General features: G+C 36.5%; 1 protein-coding gene and 2 long non-coding RNA genes across 4 annotated transcripts; all 3 read left to right on the plus strand.

The window, feature by feature from the left end:
* Positions 1-362: 362 nt before the first annotated feature.
* On the plus strand, positions 363-3,421 carry LOC130014144 (uncharacterized). The gene is made up of 3 exons (XR_008789160.1): positions 363-518; positions 1,987-2,149; positions 3,307-3,421. It is a non-coding gene; the product is annotated as an uncharacterized LOC130014144 (long non-coding RNA).
* Positions 3,422-4,852: 1,431 nt separating this feature from the next.
* Positions 4,853-14,843, plus strand: LOC130014058 (uncharacterized). 2 transcript variants are annotated; one of them, XR_008789016.1, is made up of 6 exons: positions 4,853-5,011; positions 6,169-6,344; positions 7,850-8,012; positions 11,746-11,930; positions 13,388-13,550; positions 14,722-14,843. It is a non-coding gene; the product is annotated as an uncharacterized LOC130014058 (long non-coding RNA). The 2 variants fall into 2 exon arrangements; XR_008789015.1 differs by lacking the exons at positions 11,746-11,930; positions 13,388-13,550; positions 14,722-14,843 and adding exons at positions 8,493-8,677; positions 10,150-10,306.
* Positions 14,844-16,412: 1,569 nt separating this feature from the next.
* On the plus strand, positions 16,413-24,233 carry LOC126830141 (uncharacterized). The gene is made up of 7 exons (XM_056102922.1): positions 16,413-16,565; positions 17,806-17,940; positions 18,617-18,877; positions 19,610-19,870; positions 20,603-20,863; positions 21,596-21,856; positions 22,974-24,233. Exons 1-7 carry the CDS (start codon positions 16,457-16,459, stop codon positions 22,988-22,990), a joined length of 1,305 nt encoding a protein of 434 aa, XP_055958897.1. The 5' UTR covers positions 16,413-16,456; the 3' UTR covers positions 22,991-24,233.
* Positions 24,234-26,292: the final 2,059 nt, after the last annotated feature.

The raw sequence follows: 26,292 nt of genomic DNA on the forward strand, positions 1-26,292 counted from the left end.
GTCACACTTTCAATCCTATATATCATGTGATATGCAAAGGGTTGGTGAGCATAGTCTGGAACAGTAACCGATGGCCATAAGTGGAGAATATTTTGTTTTACGCAAGGTATGTCATTGAGCCAAATTGTTGACATAAAATGGAACGGGTGGGGGTTAAACGTCCAGTCAAATATTTTAGGACACTGTGGGAGTATTCTATTATATTATATTTTATTTATATGGTTCATGTCCAATGAGAGTGGCTAATTATTTGAATTCCAACTGCCAAGAGATCTTTTGTGCACCTACTACATTGTTGACCATTATTCAATCTTCTACGTGTTTTTTTTATAGGTTATGGTGTCAGGTTGAAAGTGATACCAGGTAAAATAATGTATGTTGGTGTAGATGCTGATGATTATAACAACAATGTAGATCGTAACTGGTTAATTGAATCAGATGAAGACGAATTGGTGACGTTTAACATAAGACATTTGGATCTACATTCATGTACTAGCTGTGGATGTGATTATATTAAGGTAGGATTATATGATAGTATATTATATAATTTATATTATATAAACAGTACATCATGTAGTTATGGTTATATCCAGGCTATATGACAGTATTGTCTATAAGTTATATTATATAACAGCACACCATGTTAGTAAGATTGTTTCCAGGCAGGTTATATGATAATATTGTCTGTAGGTATAGTCTACTAGGATGTAATATAACAGTACACTAGATAGGATTATATCCAGGCAGGTTATATGATAGTATGATATATTTTTTCAATGATCGTCTCCTCCTCAAATTTTTACTGGTAAATATCTGCTAGAAATTCTGCCCAGACAACATTTTCAAATACCTGAAATACATGTAGCAGTAGAAAATCAGACAGAAAATAATTTGGAAGTATCCTAAATTATTCATAACTATGCACTGTAAACAATTTCGGTTTTAATTTTTGGTATGTCGTCGCCCCTGTCCGTCCGTGTGTCCGTTCACATTTGTTTGTTGACATTCTTCATGTCACAATTTTTTATCAGATTTTGATAAAACTTGTAATTTTATATCCCAAGGATCTCAGTTAATTCAGATAGTGACACCTATCTGACCGTAACCTTGTGGATTACTGCCCCTGAGTGTACGAAAAATCGCGTTTTTAGCTTGTGGACTTTCTAGAGGTTAGAACATTTTTTCAGATTGTTGTTTGATTTAGATGAAATATAAAATATGTGTTAAATGATCAAAAGTTCTATGATGGGTTCGAATTGTGTAAGCATCAGACCTTCCTTTCTAGGATTAAAGCCGTTGATTTTTTAGTCAAAATATGAAATATACATGAAATTTGTAGACCCTTCAGATATAACTGAACACATATGTTAGGAGTCTATGAAGTAAACATGAAATTTGTAGACCCTTAAGATATAATTGAACACATACTTTAGAAGTCTATGAAGTAAACATAAAATTTGTAGACCCTTCAGATATAACCGAACACATATGTTAAGGGTCTAAAGTAACTTGAATGTGTTCAATTTTGTTGCGCATCAGAAGTTCACTACTTGTTTACTAGAGAACATGGCTTGTTAATACACATTGAATTATTTAGGAAATATACTTGTATTACAGAACATATAACTATATATGTGTGTTTATAATGAACACTATCGAAACACTGTATCTTACAACATGACGATTATAGCGTGTATATTTACTGTTGGTTATTTTGTTAATGCACATGTAGACTGGAGAATAAATATTATAATCAACAATGTATATTGTCCCCTATTTAGGCCAGGTCCCTAGACTATGTAATAGCTATGATCAATAAGGACCCTTTTCAAGAAATCTGAGCCTTTGACAGACTAAATTATTTTTCAAATTTGGACAATGAGTGTATGAGACCTATTGATTTTCCCCATTCCCCATACTCTCCGCTCATCTCTTGCACAACCACCTCTTGCCACTATTTAGTCACCTCCTTTATTGTTTTACCAGATTTATAACGGAAAGAATGACAGTGATCCAGTTATTGGCAAGTATTGCGGTAACACTATACCACCACTCATAATTTCTACGTCCAATTTCTTGTATATTATATTCCACACCGACTCAAGTCATACAGGAACAGGTTTTATCGCTACAGTTAGTCAAATAAAACGTAAGTTGGTAATTTGTATACTTACACAATTGAGAGTATATTGTAGTCCTCTCTGTCCGGTCACAATTCCTTAAAATTTCCTCCGAATCAAAGCCTTTGAAAAACATTTATTTTCAATCTTGATGTGTTTGTTTGGCGGAAGATATCGAGTCACACATTCAATCTTATACATCATGTGATATGCATAGTCTGGATCAATAACTGATGTGCATAATTGGATAATATTGGGGTTTTTTTTACTCAAGGCATGTCATTGAGCCAAATGGCGTGGTTTTGATCTCAGCCATATACGTATCAAGAAGTAGGTCGCCTGTCCAACCGCGTGAGTTTTCTGCGAGTCTTTCGATTTCTGCCGACTTCTAAAGACCCATACGAATTCTCGAAATGCCATTGTGTCATATGCTACTTCTGAAATGACATGTGTCGAGTGGTAGATTTCTCGGTGGCATACACAGACGAAAACCCGAGGTCCCGTATATACATTGGCGTGCAGGTATAGCGTATGCCCGCCTTCATTAGCCCAGTCAGAACAGAACAGTGGGACCCCCATTTCATTTTTGTAAACTTACTATAAATCAAAGCATTTGAAAGGCATTTGTTTCAGCCTGATTTGTTTGTTTGGATGCTATATATCACGTGATACATACCATTGTCCGAGGGCAAAGGGGTGGGGGGAATAGGCAGGAACAGTAACCGATGGGAAAGACAACACAAATTCAACATTTTAACCAAAATCAAAGATGTCAACAGTAGATCTATAAGCTTCTTTAAATTGTCATTAAACTCTTCAGATTAAAAATTTGACTAAGACTGCCCACATAGCAGCTTTATCTCAACTGGATGTTGAACAAATTTGAGTACTCCGAAAAAGAAAGTCGCGGAACGCTTAATATCATTGTGGCAAAGCGGGGGATAACTCCGGGTGAAATTAGCAGGCAGAATATCAATAGTTCACCCTCTGATGACCTCAATATTTAGCAGCAAATTTGGGAGAAACCCGTTAAAAAAGTTCATCTATCGCGTACACAAGGTTTGTGGAACATGGAGATATCTCCGGAATGGAAAGTCACAGAGCCTTGAATAATACTAGGGTTCATTCTCTCAAAACCACAAAAGCTCCGTTACCATTTTCATTTCCATTCCAAATTTTTTTTCAGATTTGAAAATTAATACACGAGGTAAACCAATGTATGTTGGTGTAGATGCTGATGATTATAAGGACAATGTAGATCGTAACTGGTTAATTGAAGCAGATGAAGACCAATTGGTGAGGTTTAACATAACACATTTCCATCTGCAGATATGTACTTATAGCTGTGGATGTGATTATATTAAGGTAGGATTATATGATAGTATATTATATAATTTATATTATATAAACAGTACATCATGTAGTTATGGTTATATCCAGGCTATATGACAGTATTGTCTATAAGTTATATTATATAACAGCACACCATGTTAGTAAGATTGTTTCCAGGCAGGTTATATGATAATATTGTCTGTAGGTATAGTCTACTAGGATGTAATATAACAGTACACTAGATAGGATTATATCCAGGCAGGTTATATGATAGTATGCTATATTTTTTCGATGATCTTCTCCTCCTCAAATCTTTACTGGTAAATATCTGCTAGAAATTCTGCCCAGACAACATTTTCAAATACCTGAAATACATGTAGCAGTAGAAAATCAGACAGAAAATAATTCGGAAGTATCCTAAATTATTCATAACTATGCACTGTAAACAATTTCGGTTTTAATTTTTGGTATGTCGTCGCCCCTGTCCGTCCGTGTGTCCGTTCACATTTGTTTGTTGACATTCTTCATGTCACAATTTTTTTATCAGATTTTGATAAAACTTGTAATTTTATATCCCAAAGATCTCAGTTAATTCAGATAGTGACACCTATCTGACCGTAACCTTGTGGATTACTGCCCCTGAGTGTACGAAAAATCGCGTTTTTAGCTTGTGGACTTTCTAGAGGTTAGAACATTTTTTAGGGTTAAAGCCGTTGATTTTTTAGTCAAAATATGAAATATACATGAAATTTGTAGACCCTTCAGATATAACTGAACACATATGTTAGGAGTCTATGAAGTAAACATGAAATTTGTAGACCCTTAAGATATAATTGAACACATACTTTAGAAGTCTATGAAGTAAACATAAAATTTGTAGACCCTTCAGATATAACCGAACACATATGTTAAGGGTCTAAAGTAACTTGAATGTGTTCAATTTTGTTGCGCATCAGAAGTTCACTACTTGTTTACTAGAGAACATGGCTTGTTAATACACATTGAATTATTTAGGAAATATACTTGTATTACAGAACATATAACTATATATGTGTGTTTATAATGAACACTATCGAAACACTGTATCTTACAACATGACGATTATAGCGTGTATATTTACTGTTGGTTATTTTGTTAATGCACATGTAGACTGGAGAATAAATATTATAATCAACAATGTATATTGTCCCCTATTTAGGCCAGGTCCCTAGACTATGTAATAGCTATGATCAATAAGGACCCTTTTCAAGAAATCTGAGCCTTTGACAGACTAAATTATTTTTCAAATTTGGACAATGAGTGTATGAGACCTATTGATTTTCCCCATACTCTCTGCTCATCTCTTGCATAACCACCTCTTGCCACTATTTAGTCACCTCCTTTATTATTTTACCAGATTTATAACGGAAAGAATGACAGTGATCCGGTTATTGGCAAGTATTGCGGTAAGACTATACCACCACTCATAATTTCTACGTCCAATTTCTTGTATATTATATTCCACACCGACTCAATTCATACAAGAACAGGTTTCATCGCTACAGTTAGTCAAATAAAACGTAAGTTGGTAATTTGTATACTTACACAATTGAGAGTATATTGTAGCCCTCTCTGTCCGGTCACAATTCCTTAAAATTTCCTCCGAATCAAAGCCTTTGAAAAACATTTATTTTCAATCTTGATGTGTTTGTTTGGCGGAAGATATCGAGTCACACATTCAATCTTATACATCATGTGATATGCATAGTCTGGATCAATAACTGATGTGCATAATTGGATAATATTGGGGTTTTTTTTACTCAAGGCATGTCATTGAGCCAAATGGCGTGGTTTTGATCTCAGCCATATACGTATCAAGAAGTAGGTCGCCTGTCCAACCGCGTGAGTTTTCTGCGAGTCTTTCGATTACTGCCGACTTCTAAAGACCCATACGAATTCTCGAAATGCCATTGTGTCATATGTTACTTCTGAAATGACATGTGTCGAGTGGTAGATTTCTCGGTGGCATACACAGACGAAAACCCGAGGTCCCGTATATACATTGGCGTGCAGGTATAGCGTATGCCCGCCTTCATTAGCCCAGTCAGAACAGAACAGTGGGACCCCCATTTCATTTTTGTAAACTTACTATAAATCAAAGCATTTGAAAGGCATTTGTTTCAGCCTGATTTGTTTGTTTGGATGCTATATATCACGTGATACATACCATTGTCCGAGGGCAAAGGGGTGGGGGGAATAGGCAGGAACAGTAACCGATGGGAAAGACAACACAAATTCAACATTTTAACCAAAATCAAAGATGTCAACAGTAGATCTATAAGCTTCTTTAAATTGTCATTAAACTCTTCAGATTAAAAATTTGACTAAGACTGCCCACATAGCAGCTTTGTCTCAACTGGATGTTGAACAAATTTGAGTACTCCGAAAAAGAAAGTCGCGGAACGCTTAATATCATTGTGGCAAAGCGGGGGATAACTCCGGGTGAAATTAGCAGGCAGAATATCAATAGTTCACCCTCTGATGACCTCAATATTTAGCAGCAAATTTGGGAGAAACCCGTTAAAAAAGTTCATCTATCGCGTACACAAGGTTTGTGGAACATGGAGATATCTCCGGAATGGAAAGTCACAGAGCCTTGAATAATACTAGGGTTCATTCTCTCAAAACCACAAAAGCTCCGTTACCATTTTCATTTCCATTCCAAAATTTTTTTCAGATTTGAAAATTAATACACGAGGTAAACCAATGTATGTTGGTGTAAATGCTGATGATTATAGCAGCAATGTAGATCGTAACTGGTTAATTGAAGCAGATGAAGACCAATTGGTGAGGTTTAACATAACACATTTCGATCTGCAGATATGTACTAGCTGTGGATGTGATTATATTAAGGTAGGATTATATGATAGTATATTATATAATTTATATTATATAAACAGTACATCATGTAGTTATGGTTATATCCAGGCTATATGACAGTATTGTCTATAAGTTATATTATATAACAGCACACCATGTTAGTAAGATTGTTTCCAGGCAGGTTATATGATAATATTGTCTGTAGGTATAGTCTACTAGGATGTAATATAACAGTACACTAGATAGGATTATATCCAGGCAGGTTATATGATAGTATGATATATTTTTTCGATGATCTTCTCCTCCTCAAATCTTTACTGGTAAATATCTGCTAGAAATTCTGCCCAGACAACATTTTCAAATACCTGAAATACATGTAGCAGTAGAAAATCAGACAGAAAATAATTCGGAAGTATCCTAAATTATTCATAACTATGCACTGTAAACAATTTCGGTTTTAATTTTTGGTATGTCGTCGCCCCTGTCCGTCCGTGAGTCCGTTCACATTTGTTTGTTGACATTCTTCATGTCACAATTTTTATCAGATTTTGACGAATCTTGTAGTTTTATATCCCAAAGATCTCAGTTAATTCCGATAGTGACACCTATCTGACCGTAACCTTGTAGATTACTGCCCCTGAGTGTACGAAAAATCGCGTTTTTAGCTTGTGGACTTTCTAGAGGTTACAACATTTTTTCAGATTGTTGTTTGATTTAGATGAAATTTAAAATATGTGTTAAATGATCAAAAGTTCTATGATGGGTTCGAATTGTGTAAGCATCTCACCTTCCTTTCTAGGTTTAAAGCCGTTGGTTTTTTAGTCAAAATAGGAAATATACATGAAATTTGTAGACCCTTCAGATATAACTGAACACATATGTTAGGAGTCTATGAAGTAAACATGAAATTTGTAGACCCTTCAGATATAATTGAACACATACTTTAGGAGTCTATGAAGTAAACATAAAATTTGTAGACCCTTCAGATATAACCGAACACATATTTTAAGGGTCTAAAGTAACTTGAATGTGTTCAATTTTGGTGCGCATCAGAAGTTCACTACTTGTTTACAAGAGAACATGGCTTGTTAATTCACATTGAATTGTTTAGGAAATATACTTGTATTACAGAACATATAACTATATATGTGTGTTTATAATGAACACTATTGAAACACTGTATCTTACAACATGACGATTATAGCGTGTATATTTACTGTGGGTTATTTTATTAATACACATATAGACTGGAGAATAAATATAATAATCAACAATGTATATTTTGATCATTGTTCATTGTCCCCAATGTGGGCTAGGTCCCTAAAACTATGTAGTAGCGTTGACCAATAAGGACTCTTTTCACGAAATCTGAGCCTTTGTCATCAAGTGTATGACAGACTAAATTATTTTTCAAATTTGATGTGAAGCATTGGGGCAATGAGTGTATGAGACCTATTGATTTTCCCCATGCTCTCCGCCAATCTCTTGTACAGCCACCTCTCGCCACTCGTTAGTCACCTCCTTTATTATTTTACTAGATATTTAACGGAAAGAGTAGCAGTGATCCGTTTATTGGCAAGTATTGCGGTAACACGATACCACCATCAATAGTTTCTACGTCCAAGTTCTTATATGTTACATTCCACACAGACCATAGTCAAACAAGAACAGGTTTTAACGCTACATATGGTCAAATAGAACGTAAGTTGGTAATTTGTATACTTACACAATTGAGATAATATTGCAGTCCTCTCTGTCCGTTCACAATTCCTTAAAATTTCCTCCGAATCAAAGCCTTTGAGAAACAATTTTTTCAAGCTTGATTTGTTTGTTTTTCGGTAGATATCGAGTCACACTTTCAATCCTATATATCATGTGATATGCAAAGGGTTGGTGAGCATAGTCTGGAACAGTAACCGATGGCCATAAGTGGAGAATATTTTGTTTTACGCAAGGTATGTCATTGAGCCAAATTGTTGACATAAAATGGAACGGGTGGGGTTAAACGTCCAGACAAATATTTTAGGACACTGTGGGAGTATTCTATTATATTCTATTTTATTTATATGGTTCATGTCCAATGAGAGTGGCTAATTATTTGAATTCCAACTGCCAAGGGATCTTTTGTGCACCTACTACATTGTTGACCATTATTCAATCTTCTACGTGTTTTTTTTATAGGTTATGGTGTCGGGTTGAAATTGATACCAGGTAAAATAATGTATGTTGGTGTAGATGCTGATGATTATAACAACAATGTAGATCGTAACTGGTTAATTGAATCAGATGAAGACGAATTGGTGACGTTTAGCATAACACATTTGGATCTACATTCATGTCATAGCTGTGGATGTGATTATATTAAGGTAGGATTATATGATAGTATATTATATAATTGATATTATATAAACAGTACATCATGTAGTTATGGTTATATCCAGGCTTTATGACAGTATTGTCTATAAGTTATATTATATAACAGCACATCATGTTGGTAAGATTGTATCCAGGCAGGTTATATGATAATATTGTCTGTAGGTATAGTCTACTAGGATGTAATATAACAGTACACTAGATAGGATTATATCAAGGCAGGTTATATGATAGTATGATATAATTTTCAATGATCTTCTCCTCCTCAAATTTTTACTGGTAAATATCTGCTAGAAATTCTGCCCAGACAACATTTTCAAATACCTGAAATACATGTAGCAGTAGAAAATCAGACAGAAAATAATTTGGAAGTATCCTAAATTATTCATAACTATGCACTGTAAACAATTTCGGTTTTAATTTTTGGTATGTCGTCGCCCCTGTCCGTCCGTGTGTCCGTTCACATTTGTTTGTTGACATTCTTCATGTCACAATTTTTTATCAGATTTTGATAAAACTTGTAATTTTATATCCCAAGGATCTCAGTTAATTCAGATAGTGACACCTATCTGACCGTAACCTTGTGGATTACTGCCCCTGAGTGTACGAAAAATCGCGTTTTTAGCTTGTGGACTTTCTAGAGGTTAGAACATTTTTTCAGATTGTTGTTTGATTTAGATGAAATATAAAATATGTGTTAAATGATCAAAAGTTCTATGATGGGTTCGAATTGTGTAAGCATCAGACCTTCCTTTCTAGGGTTAAAGCCGTTGATTTTTTAGTCAAAATATGAAATATACATGAAATTTGTAGACCCTTCAGATATAACTGAACACATATGTTAGGAGTCTATGAAGTAAACATGAAATTTGTAGACCCTTAAGATATAATTGAACACATACTTTAGAAGTCTATGAAGTAAACATAAAATTTGTAGACCCTTCAGATATAACCGAACACATATGTTAAGGGTCTAAAGTAACTTGAATGTGTTCAATTTTGTTGCGCATCAGAAGTTCACTACTTGTTTACTAGAGAACATGGCTTATTAATACACATTGAATTATTTAGGAAATATACTTGTATTACAGAACATATAACTATATGTGTGTTTATAATGAACACTATCGAAACACTGAATCTTACAACATGATGATTATAGCGTGTATATTTACTGTTGGTTATTTTGTTAATGCACATGTAGACTGGAGAATAAATATTATAATCAACAATGTATATTGTCCCCTATTTAGGCCAGGTCCCTAGACTATGTAATAGCTATGATCAATAAGGACCCTTTTCAAGAAATCTGAGCCTTTGACAGACTAAATTATTTTTCAAATTTGATGTGAAACATTTGGACAATGAGTGTATGAGACCTATTGATTTTCCCCATACTCTCCGCTCATCTCTTGCACAACCACCTCTTGCCACTATTTAGTCACCTCCTTTATTATTTTACCAGATTTATAACGGAAAGAAAGACAGTGATCCGGTTATTGGCAAGTATTGCGGTAAGACTATACCACCACTCATAATTTCTACGTCCAATTTCTTGTATATTATATTCCACACCGACTCAAGTCATACAGGAACAGGTTTTATCGCTACAGTTAGTCAAATAAAACGTAAGTTGGTAATTTGTATACTTACACAATTGAGAGTATATTGTAGTCCTCTCTGTCCGGTCACAATTCCTTAAAATTTCCTCCGAATCAAAGCCTTTGAAAAACATTTATTTACAATCTTGATGTGTTTGTTTGGCGGAAGATATCGAGTCACACATTCAATCTTATACATCATGTGATATGCATAGTCTGGATCAATAACTGATGTGCATAATTGGATAATATTGTTTTTTTTTTACTCAAGGCATGTCATTTTTACTCAAGGCATGTCATTGAGCCAAATGGCGTGGTTTTGATCTCAGCCATATACGTATCAAGAAGTAGGTCGCCTGTCCAACTGCGTGAGTTTTCTGCGAGTCTTTCGATTTCTGCCGACTTCTAAAGACCCATACGAATTCTCGAAATGCCATTGTGTCATATGCTACTTCTGAAATGACATGTGTCGAGTGGTAGATTTCTCGGTGGCATACACAGACGAAAACCCGAGGTTCCGTATATACATTGGCATGCAGGTATAGCGTATGCCCGCCTTCATTAGCCCAGTCAGAGCAGAACAGTGGGACCCCCATTTCATTTTTGTAAACTTACTATAAATCAAAGCATTTGAAAGGCATTTGTTTCAGCCTGATTTGTTTGTTTGGATGCTATATATCACGTGTTAATACCATTGTCCGAGGGCAAAGGGGTGGGGGGAATAGGCAGGAACAGTAACCGATGGGAAAGACAACACAAATTCAACATTTTAACCAAATCAAAGATGTCAACACTAGATCAAGAAGCTTCTTTAAATTGTCATTAAACTCTTCAGATTAAAAATTTGACTAAGACTGCCCACATAGCAGCTTTATCTCAACTGGATGTTGAACAAATTTGAGTACTCCGAAAAAGAAAGTCGCGGAACGCTTAATATCATTGTGGCAAAGCGGGGAATAACTCCGGGTGAAATTAGCAGGCAGAATATCAATAGTTCACCCTCTGATGACCTCAATATTTAGCAGCAAATTTGGGAGAAACCCGTTAAAAAAGTTCATCTATCGCGTACACAAGGTTTGTGGAACATGGAGATATCTCCGGAATGGAAAGTCACAGAGCCTTGAATAATACTAGGGTTCATTCTCTCAAAACCACAAAAGCTCCGTTACCATTTTCATTTCCATTACAAAAAATTTTACAGATTTGAAAATTAATACACGAGGTAAACCAATGTATGTTGGTGTAGATGCTGATGATTATATATAATGGAACGGGTGGGGTTAAACGTCCAGTCAAATATTTTAGGACACTGTGGGAGTATTCTATTATATTATATTTTATTTATATCGTACATGTCCAATGAGAGTGGCTAATTATTTGAATTCCAACTGCCAAGAGATCTTTTGTGCACCTACTACATTGTTGACCATTATTCAATCTTCTACGTGTTTCTGTTATAGGTTATGGTGTCAGGTTGAAAGTGATACCAGGTAAAATAATGTATGTTGGTGTAGATGCTGATGATTATAACAACAATGTAGATCGTAACTGGTTAATTGAAGCAGATGAAGACCAATTGGTGAGGTTTAACATAACACATTTTGATCTGGAGAAATGTACTAGCTGTGGATGTGATTATATTAAGGTAGGATTATATGATAGTATATTATATAATTTATATTATATAAACAGTACATCATGTAGTTATGGTTATATCCAGGCTATATGACAGTATTGTCTATAAGTTATATTATATAACAGCACACCATGTTAGTAAGATTGTTTCCAGGCAGGTTATATGATAATATTGTCTGTAGGTATAGTCTACTAGGATGTAATATAACAGTACACTAGATAGGATTATATCCAGGCAGTTTATATGATAGTATGATATATTTTTTCGATGATCTTCTCCTCCTCAAATCTTTACTGGTAAATATCTGCTAGAAATTCTGCCCAGACAACATTTTCAAATACCTGAAAAACATGTAGCAGTAGAAAATCAGACAGAAAATAATTTGGAAGTATCCTAAATTATTCATAACTATGCACTGTAAACAATTTCGGTTTTAATTTTTGGTATGTCGTCGCCCCTGTCCGTCCGTGTGTCCGTTCACATTTGTTTGTTGACATTCTTCATGTCACAATTTTTATCAGATTTTGACGAAACTTGTAGTTTTATATCCCAAAGATCTCAGTTAATTCCGATAGTGACACCTATCTGACCGTAACCTTGTAGATTACTGCCCCTGAGTGTACGAAAAATCGCGTTTTTAGCTTGTGGACTTTCTAGAGGTTACAACATTTTTTCAGATTGTTGTTTGATTTAGATGAAATTTAAAATATGTGTTAAATGATCAAAAGTTCTATGATGGGTTCGAATTGTGTAAGCACCAGACCTTCCTTTCTATGTGTTCAGATATAACCGAACACATATGTTAAGAGTCTGAAGTAACTTGAATGTGTTCAATTTTGGTGCGCATCAGAAGTTCACTACTTGGTTACTACAGAACATGGCTTGTTAATTCACATTGAATTATTTAGGAAATATACTTGTATTACAGAACATATAACTATATATGTGTGTTTATAATGAACACTATTGAAACACTGTATCTTACAACATGACGATTAAAGCGTGTATATTTACTGTGGGTTATTTTGTTAAAACACATGTAGACTAGAGAATATTAAGATATTGTATTCAACAATGTATATTGTCCCCTATTTAGGCCAGGGCCCTGTTTCACGAAATTTTAAGTAAAGATAAAATCCAAATTTTAGTAGATACTTCAATTTTGATTGGCTAAGCACTAAAATCAACCGAATATTATCCAATCAAATTACTAAGATTTGGATTTTATCTTAGTTAAAATTTCGTGAAATAGGCCCCAGGTCCCTAAACTATGTAATAGCTATGATCAATAAGGACCCTTTTTAAGAAATCTGAGCCTTTGACAGACTAAATTATTTTTCAAATTTGATGTGAAACATTTGGACAATGAGTGTAGGAGACCTATTGATTTTCCCCATGCTCTCCGCTCATCTCTTGCACAACCACCTCTCGCCACTATTTAGTCACCTCGTTTATTATTTTACCAGATTTATAACGGAAAGAATGACAGTGATCCGGTTATTGGCAAGTATTGCGGTAAGACTATACCACCACTAATAGTTTCTACGTCCAATTTCTTGTATATTATATTCCACACCGACTCAAGTCATACAAGAACAGGTTTCATCGCTACAGTTAGTCAAATAAAACGTAAGTTGGTAATTTGTATACTTACACAATTGAGAGTATATTGTAGCCCTCTCTGTCCGGTCACAATTCCTTAAAATTACCTGCGAATCAAAGCCTTTGAAAGACATTTATTTTCAATCTTGATGTGTTTGTTTGGCGGAAGATATCGAGTCACACATTCAATCTTATACATCATGTGATATACAAAGGGTTGGTGAGCATAGTCTGGATCAATAACCGATGTGCATAAGTGGAGAATATTGGGGTTTTTTTTTACTCAAGGCATGTCATTGAGCCAAATGGCGTGGTTTTGATCTCAGCCATATACGTATCAAGAAGTAGGTCGCCTGTCCAACTGCGTGAGTTTTCTGCGAGTCTTTCGATTTCTGCCGACTTCTAAAGACCCATACGAATTCTCGAAATGCCATTGTGTCATATGCTACTTCTGAAATGACATGTGTCGAGTGGTAGATTTCTCGGTGGCATACACAGACGAAAACCCGAGGTCCCGTATTTACATTGGCATGCAGGTATAGCGTATGCCCGCCTTCATTAGCCCAGTCAGAGCAGAACAGTGGGACCCCCATTTCATTTTTGTAAACTTACTATAAATCAAAGCATTTGAAAGGCATTTGTTTCAGCCTGATTTGTTTGTTTGGATGCTATATATCACGTGATACATACCATTGTCCGAGGGCAAAGGGGTGGGGGGAATAGGCAGGAACAGTAACCGATGGGAAAGACAACACAAATTCAACATTTTAACCAAAATCAAAGATGTCAACAGTAGATCTATAAGCTTCTTTAAATTGTCATTAAACTCTTCAGATTAAAAATTTGACTAAGACTGCCCACATAGCAGCTTTGTCTCAACTGGATGTTGAACAAATTTGAGTACTCCGAAAAAGTAAGTCGCGGAACGCTTAATATCGATTGTGGCAAAGCGGGGGATAACTCCGGGTGAAATTAGCAGGCAGAATATCAATAGTTCACCCTCTGATGACCTCAATATTTAGCAGCAAATTTGGGAGAAACCCGTTAAAAAAGTTCATCTATCGCGTACACAAGGTTTGTGGAACATGGAGATATCTCCGGAATGGAAAGTCACAGAGCCTTGAATAATACTAGGGTTCATTCTCTCAAAACCACAAAAGCTCCGTTACCATTTTCATTTCCATTCCAAATTTTACAGATTTGAAAATTAATACACGAGGTAAACCAATGTATGTTGGTGTAGATGCTGATGATTATAACAACAATGTAGATCGTAACTGGTTAATTGAAGCAGATGAAGACCAATTGGTGAGGTTTAACATAACACATTTCGATCTGGAGAAATGTTCTAGCTGTGGATGTGATTATATTAAGGTAGGATTATATGATAGTATATTATATAATTTATATTATATAAACAGTACATCATGTAGTTATGGTTATATCCAGGCTATATGACAGTATTGTCTATAAGTTATATTATATAACAGCACACCATGTTAGTAAGATTGTTTCCAGGCAGGTTATATGATAATATTGTCTGTAGGTATAGTCTACTAGGATGTAATATAACAGTACACTAGATAGGATTATATCCAGGCAGGTTATATGATAGTATGATATATTTTTTCGATGATCTTCTCCTCCTCAAATCTTTACTGGTAAATATCTGCTAGAAATTCTGCCCAGACAACATTTTCAAATACCTGAAATACATGTAGCAGTAGAAAATCAGACAGAAAATAATTTGGAAGTATCCTAAATTATTCATAACTATGCACTGTAAACAATTTCGGTTTTAATTTTTGGTATGTCGTCGCCCCTGTCCGTCCGTGTGTCCGTTCACATTTGTTTGTTGACATTCTTCATGTCACAATTTTTATCAGATTTTGACGAAACTTGTAGTTTTATATCCCAAAGATCTCAGTTAATTCCGATAGTGACACCTATCTGACCGTAACCTTGTAGATTACTGCCCCTGAGTGTACGAAAAATCGCGTTTTTAGCTTGTGGACTTTCTAGAGGTTACAACATTTTTTCAGATTGTTGTTTGATTTAGATGAAATATAAAATATGTGTTAAATGATCAAAAGTTCTATGATGGGTTCGAATTGTGTAAGCATCAGACCTTCCTTTCTAGGTTTAAAGCCGTTGATTTTTGCGTCAAAATAGGAAATATACATGAAATTTGTAGACCCTTCAGATATAACTGAACACATATGTTAGGAGTCTATGAAGTAAACATGAAATTTGTAGACCCTTCAGATATAATTGAACACATACTTTAGGAGTCTATAAAGTAAACATAAAATTTGTAGACCCCTCAGATATAACCCAACACATATGTTAAGTGTCTAAAGTAACTTGAATGTGTTCAATTTTGGTGCGCATCAGAAGTTCACTACTTGTTTACAAGAGAACATGGCTTGTTAATTCACATTGAATTGTTTAGGAAATATACTTGTATTACAGAACATATAACTATATATGTGTGTTTATAATGAACACTATTGAAACACTGTATCTTACAACATGACGATTATAGCGTGTATATTTACTGTGGGTTATTTTATTAATACACATATAGACTGGAGAATAAATATAATAATCAACAATGTATATTTTGATCATTGTTCATTGTCCCCAATGTGGGCTAGGTCCCTAAAACTATGTAGTAGCGTTGACCAATAAGGACTCTTTTCACGAAATCTGAGCCTTTGTCATCAAGTGTATGACAGACTAAATTATTTTTCAAATTTGATGTGAAGCATTGGGGCAATGAGTGTATGAGACCTATTGATTTTCCCCATGCTCTCCGCCAATCTCTTTTTCAGCCACCTCTCGCCACTCGTTAGTCACCTCCTTTATTATTTTACTAGATATTTAACGGAAATAGTAGCAGTGATCCGTTTATCGGCAAGTATTGCGGTAAGATGATACCACCATCAGTAGTCTCAACGTCCAAGTTCTTATATGTTACATTCCACACAGACCATAGTCAAACAAGAACAGGTTTTAACGCTACATATGGTCAAATAGAACGTAAGTTGGTAATTTGTATACTTACACAATTGAGAGTATATTGTAGTCCTCTCTGCCCGTTCACAATTCCTTAAAATGTCCTACGAATCAAAGCCTTTGAGAAACAAATTTTTCAAGCTTGATTTGTTTGTTTTTCGGTAGATATCGAGTTACACTTTCAATCCTATACATCATGTGATATACAAAGGGTTGGTGAATATTGTCTGGAACAGTAACCGATGGCTATAAGTGGAGAATAATTTTGTTTTACGCAAGGTATGTCATTGAGCCAAATGGCGTGGTTTTGATCTCAGCAATATACGTACTATTAAGAAGGTTGGCCTGTCCAACCTCGTAAGTTTTTCTCCGAGTCTTTCGATTTCTGCCGACTTGTAAAATCCCATACGAATTCTTGAAATACAATTGTGTCATAATATGTTATTTCTGAAATGACTTGTGTCAAGTGGTAGAAGACATTGTCCAAGTAGATCCCCGGTTGTACGTGAGAAGGAGTAGGGTCGCCTGTCTGTCTCTGTCTCTGTCTCTGTCTCTCTCTGTCACTCTTGTCCAAGTTGTTATGAAAGTCCCATTACATGTCTATTACTGGCATAACTTCTCCATCTGAGGTCGCGGTGGCTAAGTGGGTAAGACGCTGGCTCGCTAGCCTGGACGTCGGGTGTTTGATCCCTGCATTAGCCGAGAAAGTTCATGCAGATTTTTCGGCGTGGTTCTCCCTTGTTAGTGATACAGGACAGAGGGCCTGACCAGGACAGATGTCTAGTCATTGGTATGGGGCGAAAAACTGAGGTCCCGTGTACAGATTGGCGTGCACGTAAAAGGTCCCTTGACAGTTGGAATTCGATATAAGAGTAGGCCACAGTACTGCTGTCTGGGCAAAATTTCCCTCGTAGCATACTGTATGGTGTATCCCCGCTATCATTAGCCCAGTTCGGAGCAGAACAGTAGGACGTTAAACCCCATTTCATTTCATTTCAACTATAATTACTCCTGTACTGTGTATGTATAACTATATCTCATAGTACAATTATAAATATTACTGCAGTAAGTATAACCATATATGATAGTGAAACTATAAGTATTACTGTAACAATCCTATAGTAAAACCATAAATATTACAGTGAGACAACCCTATAATAAAACTATAACTATTACTGTAACAATCGTATAGTAAAACTATAAATATTACTATAACAATGAATCCCCAAATGAAGATATCAATGGGTTTTTTTATTTACAATAGTGACCCCGACACCGTCAGCACTAACAATAGCTGCTGGAGCTGCTGAAGCTGTTGGAGCTGTTATAGCCGTTTTGATTATTATTACCGGAGTAGTTGTACTGGTACGCAAGTTGAGGACAAGAGAGAATGGCGAAGGTTAGTTTTATGTAACGTTCAAGGAGTGGGGTAGGGATCCATTGTATTAAAGGGGGTGGAGGTAGGGATTGTAGAATTCGGATGTATTAAATGGGGTAGTAATCAGTTATATTAAAGGGTTTGTGATCAGATGTATTAACCCTTGTGCGGACACGTCGAACGGAAAACGTTGTCGGCAATAACGGGTAATCTAAGACCCCAGACATAAATTGGCCTTTGGATGGATAATTTTAGTCAAATACGATCAAAACTACAGCTTCATATAAAGACTGAATAATAATCAATCAGAGTAAAAAAGATATTTGAAGTATTATCAGTGACGATATGAATTATAAGGTATTTTTGAAACCATAGAAATCTACAAATAACGTAATTGTCACGTTCCATGTAGAATCGTCTTTTGATGGGGTTTGCTTTCAGATCTAGATTACTAGAATCACCAAAACAATATCAGCAGTATCCACAATATCCACAAGAGTTAGACGCAGGCCCGTTAATCAGGAAGGTGTTCCTCGGCATTTTTCAGACAGGCCCCCCTCTGTACATGTTGACGTACAGTTGGATTTCAATGAAGAGTAAACGGTAACACCGCTATCTGATCAAAATGTCATGTATAGCGAACGAACTGTATGGTGTATGGCCGTTTTCGTTAGTCCATATATATTATATATTGTAGGAGAATCCCCAACATACGCCGGTTTAGTTATGGGTACAAGAGCAGCCACTGGTGCAGATGATCCAACTTACCAAAGTGCACAACATTTCATAGCATCTCAACCATCTTCATCTGAGCATGATGATAATATACCGTCATATTGTACAGTAATCCCATCTGGAGGAACTGCATTCTATGAAAATCCGTCACCAGTTGGAAATAGTCAGAGTCTTGCAAACAGAGAAGAAGCACGGGCTGCCACAGATGACAATACTGTTAGCAGTAAGTACACAAATTCGTGTCCTTTGGGTTGTTTCCTGCCCCGTATGCCTTTAAAGAAGAGTCGGAGCTTTTGGGCTATTCATCGGTTGTATTAAAGGGTTTGTGATCAGATGTATTAACCCTTGTGCGGACACGTCCAACGGAAAACGTTGTCGGCAACAACGGGTAATCTAAGACCCCAGACATAAATTGGCCTTTGGATGCATAATTTTAGTCAAATACGATCAAAACTACAGCTTCATATAAAGACTGAATAATAATCAATCCGAGTAAAAAAGATATTTGCAGTATTAACAGTGACGATATGAATTATAAGATATTTTTGAAACAATACAAATCTGCAAATAACGTAATTGTCACGTTCCATGTAGAATCGTCTTTTGATGGGGTTTGCTTTCAGATCTAGATTACTAGAATCACCAAAACAATATCAGCAGTAAGAACGATTCCAAATATAAAGCTAACACCGAGTGCAGAACAGATTAGATACTTGTAACTAGCAAAATGTTGAAAGGAAAGGGGAGGGGGTCCACAAGAGTTAGACGCAGGCCCGTTAATCAGGAAGGTGTTCCTCGGCATTTTTCAGACAGGCCCCCCTCTGTACATGTTGACGTACAGTTGGATTTCAATGAAGAGTAAACGGTAACACCGTTATCTGATCAAAATGTCATGTATAGCGAACTGTATGGTGTATGGCCGTTTTCGTTAGTCCATATATATTATATATTGTAGGAGAATCCCCAACATACGCCGGTTTAGTTATGGGTACAAGAGCAGCCACTGGTGCAGATGATCCAACTTACCAAAGTGCACAACATTTCATAGCATCTCAACCATCTTCATCTGGGCATGATGATAATATACCGTCATATTGTACAGTAATCCCATCTGGAGGAACTGCATTCTATGAAAATCCGTCACCAGTTGGAAATAGTCAGAGTCTTGCAAACAGAGAAGAAGCACGGGCTGCCACAGATGACAATACTGTTAGCAGTAAGTACACAAATTCGTGTCCTTTGAGTTGTTTCCTGCCCCGTATGCCTTTAAAGAAGAGTCGGAGCTTTTGGGCTATTCATCGGTTGTATTAAAGGGTTTGTGATCAGATGTATTAACCCTTGTGCGGACACGTCGGACGGAAGAGGTTGTCGACATCAACGGGTAATCTAAGACCCCAGACATAAATTGGCCTTTGGATGCATAATTTTAGTCAAATACGATCAAAACTACAGCTTCATATAAAGACTGAATAATAATCAATCCGAGTAAAAAAGATATTTGCAGTATTAACAGTGACGATATGAATTATAAGATATTTTTGAAACAATACAAATCTGCAAATAACGTAATTGTCACGTTCCATGTAGAATCGTCTTTTGATGGGGTTTGCTTTCAGATCTAGATTACTAGAATCACCAAAACAATATCAGCAGTAAGAAATATTCCAAATATAAAGCTAACACCGAGTGCAGAACAGATTAGATACTTGTAACTAGCAAAATGTTGAAAGGAAAGGGGAGGGGGTCCACAAGAGTTAGACGCAGGCCCGTTAATCAGGAAGGTGTTCCTCGGCATTTTTCAGACAGGCCCCCCTCTGTACATGTTGACGTACAGTTGGATTTCAATGAAGAGTAAACGGTAACACCGTTATCTGATCAAAATGTCATGTATAGCGAACTGTATGGTGTATGGCCGTTTTCGTTAGTCCATATATATTATATATTGTAGGAGAATCCCCAACATACGCCGGTTTAGTTATGGGTACAAGAGCAGCCACTGGTGCAGATGATCCAACTTACCAAAGTGCACAACATTTCATAGCATCTCAACCATCTTCATCTGGGCATGATGATAATATACCGTCATATTGTACAGTAATCCCATCTGGAGGAACTGCATTCTATGAAAATCCGTCACCAGTTGGAAATAGTCAGAGTCTTGCAAACAGAGAAGAAGCACGGGCTGCCACAGATGACAATACTGTTAGCAGTAAGTACACAAATTCGTGTCCTTTGAGTTGTTTCCTGCCCCGTATGCCTTTAAAGAAGAGTCGGAGCTTTTGGGCTATTCATCGGTTGTATTAAAGGGTTTGTGATCAGATGTATTAACCCTTGTGCGGACACGTCGGACGGAAGAGGTTGTCGACATCAACGGGTAATCTAAGACCCCAGACATAAATTGGCCTTTGGATGCATAATTTTAGTCAAATACGATCAAAACTACAGCTTCATATAAAGACTGAATAATAATCAATCCGAGTAAAAAAGATATTTGCAGTATTAACAGTGACGATATGAATTATAAGATATTTTTGAAACAATACAAATCTGCAAATAACGTAATTGTCACGTTCCATGTAGAATCGTCTTTTGATGGGGTTTGCTTTCAGATCTAGATTACTAGAATCACCAAAACAATATCAGCAGTAAGAAATATTCCAAATATAAAGCTAACACCGAGTGCAGAACAGATTAGATACTTGTAACTAGCAAAATGTTGAAAGGAAAGGGGAGGGGGTCCACAAGAATTAGACGCAGGCCCGTTAATCAGGAAGGTGTTCCTCGGCATTTTTCAGACAGGCCCCCCTCTGTACATGTTGACGTACAGTTGGATTTCAATGAAGAGTAAACGGTAACACCGTTATCTGATCAAAATGTCATGTATAGCGAACTGTATGGTGTATGGCCGTTTTCGTTAGTCCATATATATTATATATTGTAGGAGAATCCCCAACATACGCCGGTTTAGTTATGGGTACAAGAGCAGCCACTAGTGCAGATGATCCAACTTACCAAAGTGCACAACATTTCATAGCATCTCAACCATCTTCATCTGAGCATGATGATAATATACCGTCATATTGTACAGTAATCCCATCTGGAGGAACTGCATTCTATGAAAATCCGTCACCAGTTGGAAATAGTCAGAGTCTTGCAAACAGAGAAGAAGCACGGGCTGCAACAGATGACAATACTGTTAGCAGTAAGTACACAAGTTCGTGTCCTTTGAGTTGTTTCCTTCCCCGTATGCATTTAAAGAAGAGTTGGAGCTTTTGGGCTATTCATCGGTTGGCACAAAATAAATGATTTTAAATGTACAATCACATTAGGCATTTTCAAAATTAAATGTACAATTAAATCGGACATGTTCAAAATTAAATACAGTGGAAAATTTGCCGAACTATTACAGAGACACACTGTTGATAAATACTTTACTCTCGGTTGGTGCAACGGTGGCTCATTGAGTAGGCCTTTGGTTCGGTATCCTGGATGTCCCTTGTTTGACCCCTGCGCCAATCTGATTACAATACACATCTATATTTCGTTTCGTTTTTTTTATACTTTCGATGGCCTACACTTACATGAAGATCTGACAAGATGTACTTGAAGGTCTTTTCAGGGGTCGTACGAGCGGCCTTTGACCCTATGACGTTCATACATTGATTAATCAATCAGTGTTGACGTTTCTAGTGGTTTACCCACAGTTCCGTGGCACGCCAAGAAGTCGCCGTAACAGACCCTTTCATTGGATAATCTCTCACTTCATCCAAAACGCCGGTAATACAACAACTCTTCCAGATCATAGTGTAGCAAAGACAAGTTAAACGAAATTTTGAACAATAAAAAGCGAAACGAAATAGGATCTGTGTTTTAATAAGACTGTCTCTGCGTTGGCCAAGAAAGTTCACCGAGATTTTCCGGCGAGGTTCCACTTCGTCAGTGGTCCACGACGAGAGACTCGCGGGGAACAACGTATAATCATTCGGATGGGACGAAGATTCGGGGTCTCGTGTACACAATGGCGTGCACGTAAACGAAACATTTACAGTTGAAATTCGAAATTAGAGTAGGCCATAGCGCTACTGTACCGGGCGAAATTTCCTTCATAGCACACTATATGACGCATGCCCGTCTTCAATAGCCCAGTAGGAGCAGAACAGTGGCGTGTTAAACGCCCGTTCTTTTCTGTAAGTTGGTCAGCGTTTGATTTTGTTTTAAATATTTTTCATGTCACATCGATGGTGGTTTTTCAAAATGGACAAGTACCTGATATTTTACTTAGTGGTAACTTAATAAATATGTTCGGTTTATTTTTTCAGATATTGAAAATATGTAGGAAAACATTCGAGTGGCCGAGTCTGGAGCTTTGACTTGTGCCAGAAGGAAATGCAATCCAGCTCTTCTTGCTAGGCTGTATATTACATCGGTGTCAGTGCGGATTGCGATGGTAAGACAATTCTCCGAGGGAAGCATTCTGGCATGTGTGGATATATATTAACAAATGTTTTTTTTTAGTTCATTTTTCTAAATATTGTTATATTTTTTTATATATTTTAATGTGGATGTATTAGATCTTTTTTCAAATTATGCAATAATCATATTCATCTAATGACAATATGGCTTCTCAACACTGTCTTTCTGTATATTAAAACTTATTGTATATTAATTTAGTAGTATTTTCCCTTTGTACAATCTACAAACTTTCGGTTCTAGAACATTCCAGTACAGTGCACCCTTTTTGTGGAATTCCTTACCCCATCATCTTAAAACAGCTCCATCACTTGAATCTTTTAAAACAAAATTAAAAACTCATCTATTTACCACTGCGTTTTAGTTGGAGTGGATCAGGATTTGTGTGTAAATAGTGACCATTGAGTACATAGTACGCGCCTAGAGCATGCATTTGTGGATGGATGGGCGCTTTACAAATATACCTTATTATTATTATTATTATTATTATTATTATTATTACGCATGCCCACCACTGTGATGATTTCTAAATGATTACCCATCGCTGTATATTGATGTTTCCACAGTACCTTATTGTGTTATTATCTGCGATATCACCCTCGGTGGAAGCGGACGTTAAATATACCAAGAACAACAACAACATCCTTATTGTGTATTATATATCTTCATTGTACTATGGTAGTGGAAGTAGGCTTTAACGAACCAAGATGATACAACATGGTAGTCATTCTTTGCTTAATAATTCCGAGAAAACCCTCGTCGAAACGTCGCCAGAAATACACTTTTAAGTAACCTTTATTCCATATAATGTTGCCAACATATAATAACCAACATATCCATATACTTTTATCGGCTTAAGAGCAATATTACGGTTTGTGACAATTTTGTTAATCTCTCTGATCAATGTACTGCCCAGGACCGTCGGAACCGAGGTGGGGTTGGATTGAATTGCAAGCCCGTAGGACCCCATTTAGGCTCTCTAAGCTGACCCCCACCCTATAAATTTCGTTCCAATGGGAGTGGTACTAGCAGAATAAAGATATGAAGGCTGATCAACATTACTATGCATAAACTGTCAACTATCTTCAATGTATATAGAATATATGTAATATGACAATAAAATACTATTTGCTTTACTTCATAACTAGTGTATTTACTACAAAACAAACATGTTTAATAAACTCAAGTGGAAATACGGTATAATTGGGCGGACAATCTAGAATTGAATTGAAGTAGTGTTTAACGTCACATTGTTCTGCACCGACTGGGCTAATAAAGACGTGTGTGCTGCGGCAAAACAGCCTACTGTTATATCGAATTCCAACTGTTAAGGATTATTTTACGTGCTTGCCAATGTATACACGGGATCTCGGTGTTTCGTCCCGAGAGAGAGAGAAATGGTGTTTAACGTCCACTCCATACAAATTAGGTCATTTCTGGACTAACATATGGTTCAATTTTATTTCAATAATTTGCATACGCATTGGGGTCTTTAGCAGTGGGAGGAAACCGGATGACCTGGAGAAAACCCACGAGGTTGAACAGACGACCCCTACTCCTTGTCACGTACAACCGGGGAATGGAAATTATTATAACCCTCGGCCACCCAACCCCTCGTCCTGAAAAACACAGTTATACAATGATCATCAAAACGTTTTACCCAAAACATCGAATATAAGGTTTTTGTCAAACTAAAGTCAAGTGACCTTCAGTGTCATTGAAATGAAATTAAATGAAATGGGGTTTAACGTCCTACTATTCTGGCATACAATGTGCTATGAGGGAAATTTTGCTCGGACAGCAGCACTATGGCACTATCAAATTTCAACTGTAAAGGGATCTTTTATGGGACCTCGGTTTTTCGTTCCATCCGAACGACTATACAGCTGTCCTTGTCAGGCCCTCCGTCCTGCATTGAAATATTTCGTTCACAGTATCCACATGTAGATTGTACGTAAGGGTGTGTAATTAATCATTAATCCAGAACAAAAGTTTGAAACCCCATTGACAAATTCTCGGCAAAGGATCATGTTTGAATTTATTTTGTTTTATGTATTTGTGTCCGTCTGTATTTGACAAAAAGAAGAAAAAATAATATTAGCATTTAAATGAAAGTGGCTGGAAGACAATATCGAAATTAAAAATTGGCCTGGCCTCAGTATTCTTTATGCATTGCTCAGAACCCCACCCCATCCCAACCCTTCCTGGTCAATAGCGAACATGTACCGACTGGGAGAACATTAAGGCTTTGTCAAGATATTGTCACTTCAGTAAAGATGTAGCATTCTATGTGATACAGTAGTGTTGTTGTCAGCATTCTAGATCAATTGAGTAAGCAGTACTGCTTTTATATAGACAAAAAATAATGAATGTTGAAGTGGACTGGGAATCACGGTGGTTAAGTGGGTAGACTGAGAATCCTCTTAGAAATGGGGTCACGATGGCTAAATGGGTAAGACGCTGGCTCGCTATGTTGGATATATATATTTCACTAGACAGATTCCTTTCATAATGTTGGGGGATCACGTGGCTAAGTGGGTAAGACGTTTGCTCGCTAGTCAGGGCCCGATTCCTAGAAAATTCTTAAGCACGTTCTTGTGCTTAGATTTAATTAGACTTTGCATTTAATTAAACTTACCTTATTTTGTGTTCCCAGAAAATTCTTAAGAACGTTCTTGTCCTTAGATTTTAATTAGACGTCATTGTAAGCACAAGAACGTTATTATGCGTTCCAAGAAAAAAATTAAGAACAACTTCGTTCTTAAACATAGTCAATCTAAGCACAAGTCCCAAGCAAGGTATACGGTTGCTTACCAACCTTAAGTCTGTTTCTGCTTCAAAAAGATGGCTGACCGTAGAGTTATTCGACGGCATTTCAGACACCTTTTGATACCAAAGAGACAATTACAAGACAGAGAAAACCCTTCTCCAGAAGAAATTTCAAATTAAGAATGCTTTAGAAAATTTCCCTTCTAGTCCTACCCTGAAACCTTTTATTTATTTGCCAATTAGTAAACAATAGGCTACAAACACACAGGCGCTCTCACCAATATTCAGTTAGTTTGTATGTGTCTGCGTTTTTTTATCTTGTGGCACATTTTATATGTGAATAGGGGACATGTCAAATGCATCGAAATGAACCATATTATATATATATATATATATATA

The sequence above is a fragment of the Patella vulgata genome, chromosome 8 (genome assembly GCF_932274485.2).
Source record: "Patella vulgata chromosome 8, xgPatVulg1.2, whole genome shotgun sequence".
Lineage (NCBI taxonomy): Eukaryota > Metazoa > Mollusca > Gastropoda > Patellidae > Patella > Patella vulgata.

Excerpts from the sequence above, each read along its gene's own strand:
- LOC126830141 (XM_056102922.1), top strand. The coding sequence starts at position 16,457 with ATGATACCACCATCAGTAGTCTCAACGTCCAAGTTCTTATATGTTACA. Across the intron at positions 16,566-17,805 it reads TACATATGGTCAAATAGAAC|TGACCCCGACACCGTCAGCA; the intron begins GTAAGTTGGTAA and ends TATTTACAATAG. Across the intron at positions 20,864-21,595 it reads AGATGACAATACTGTTAGCA|GAGAATCCCCAACATACGCC; the intron begins GTAAGTACACAA and ends TATATATTGTAG.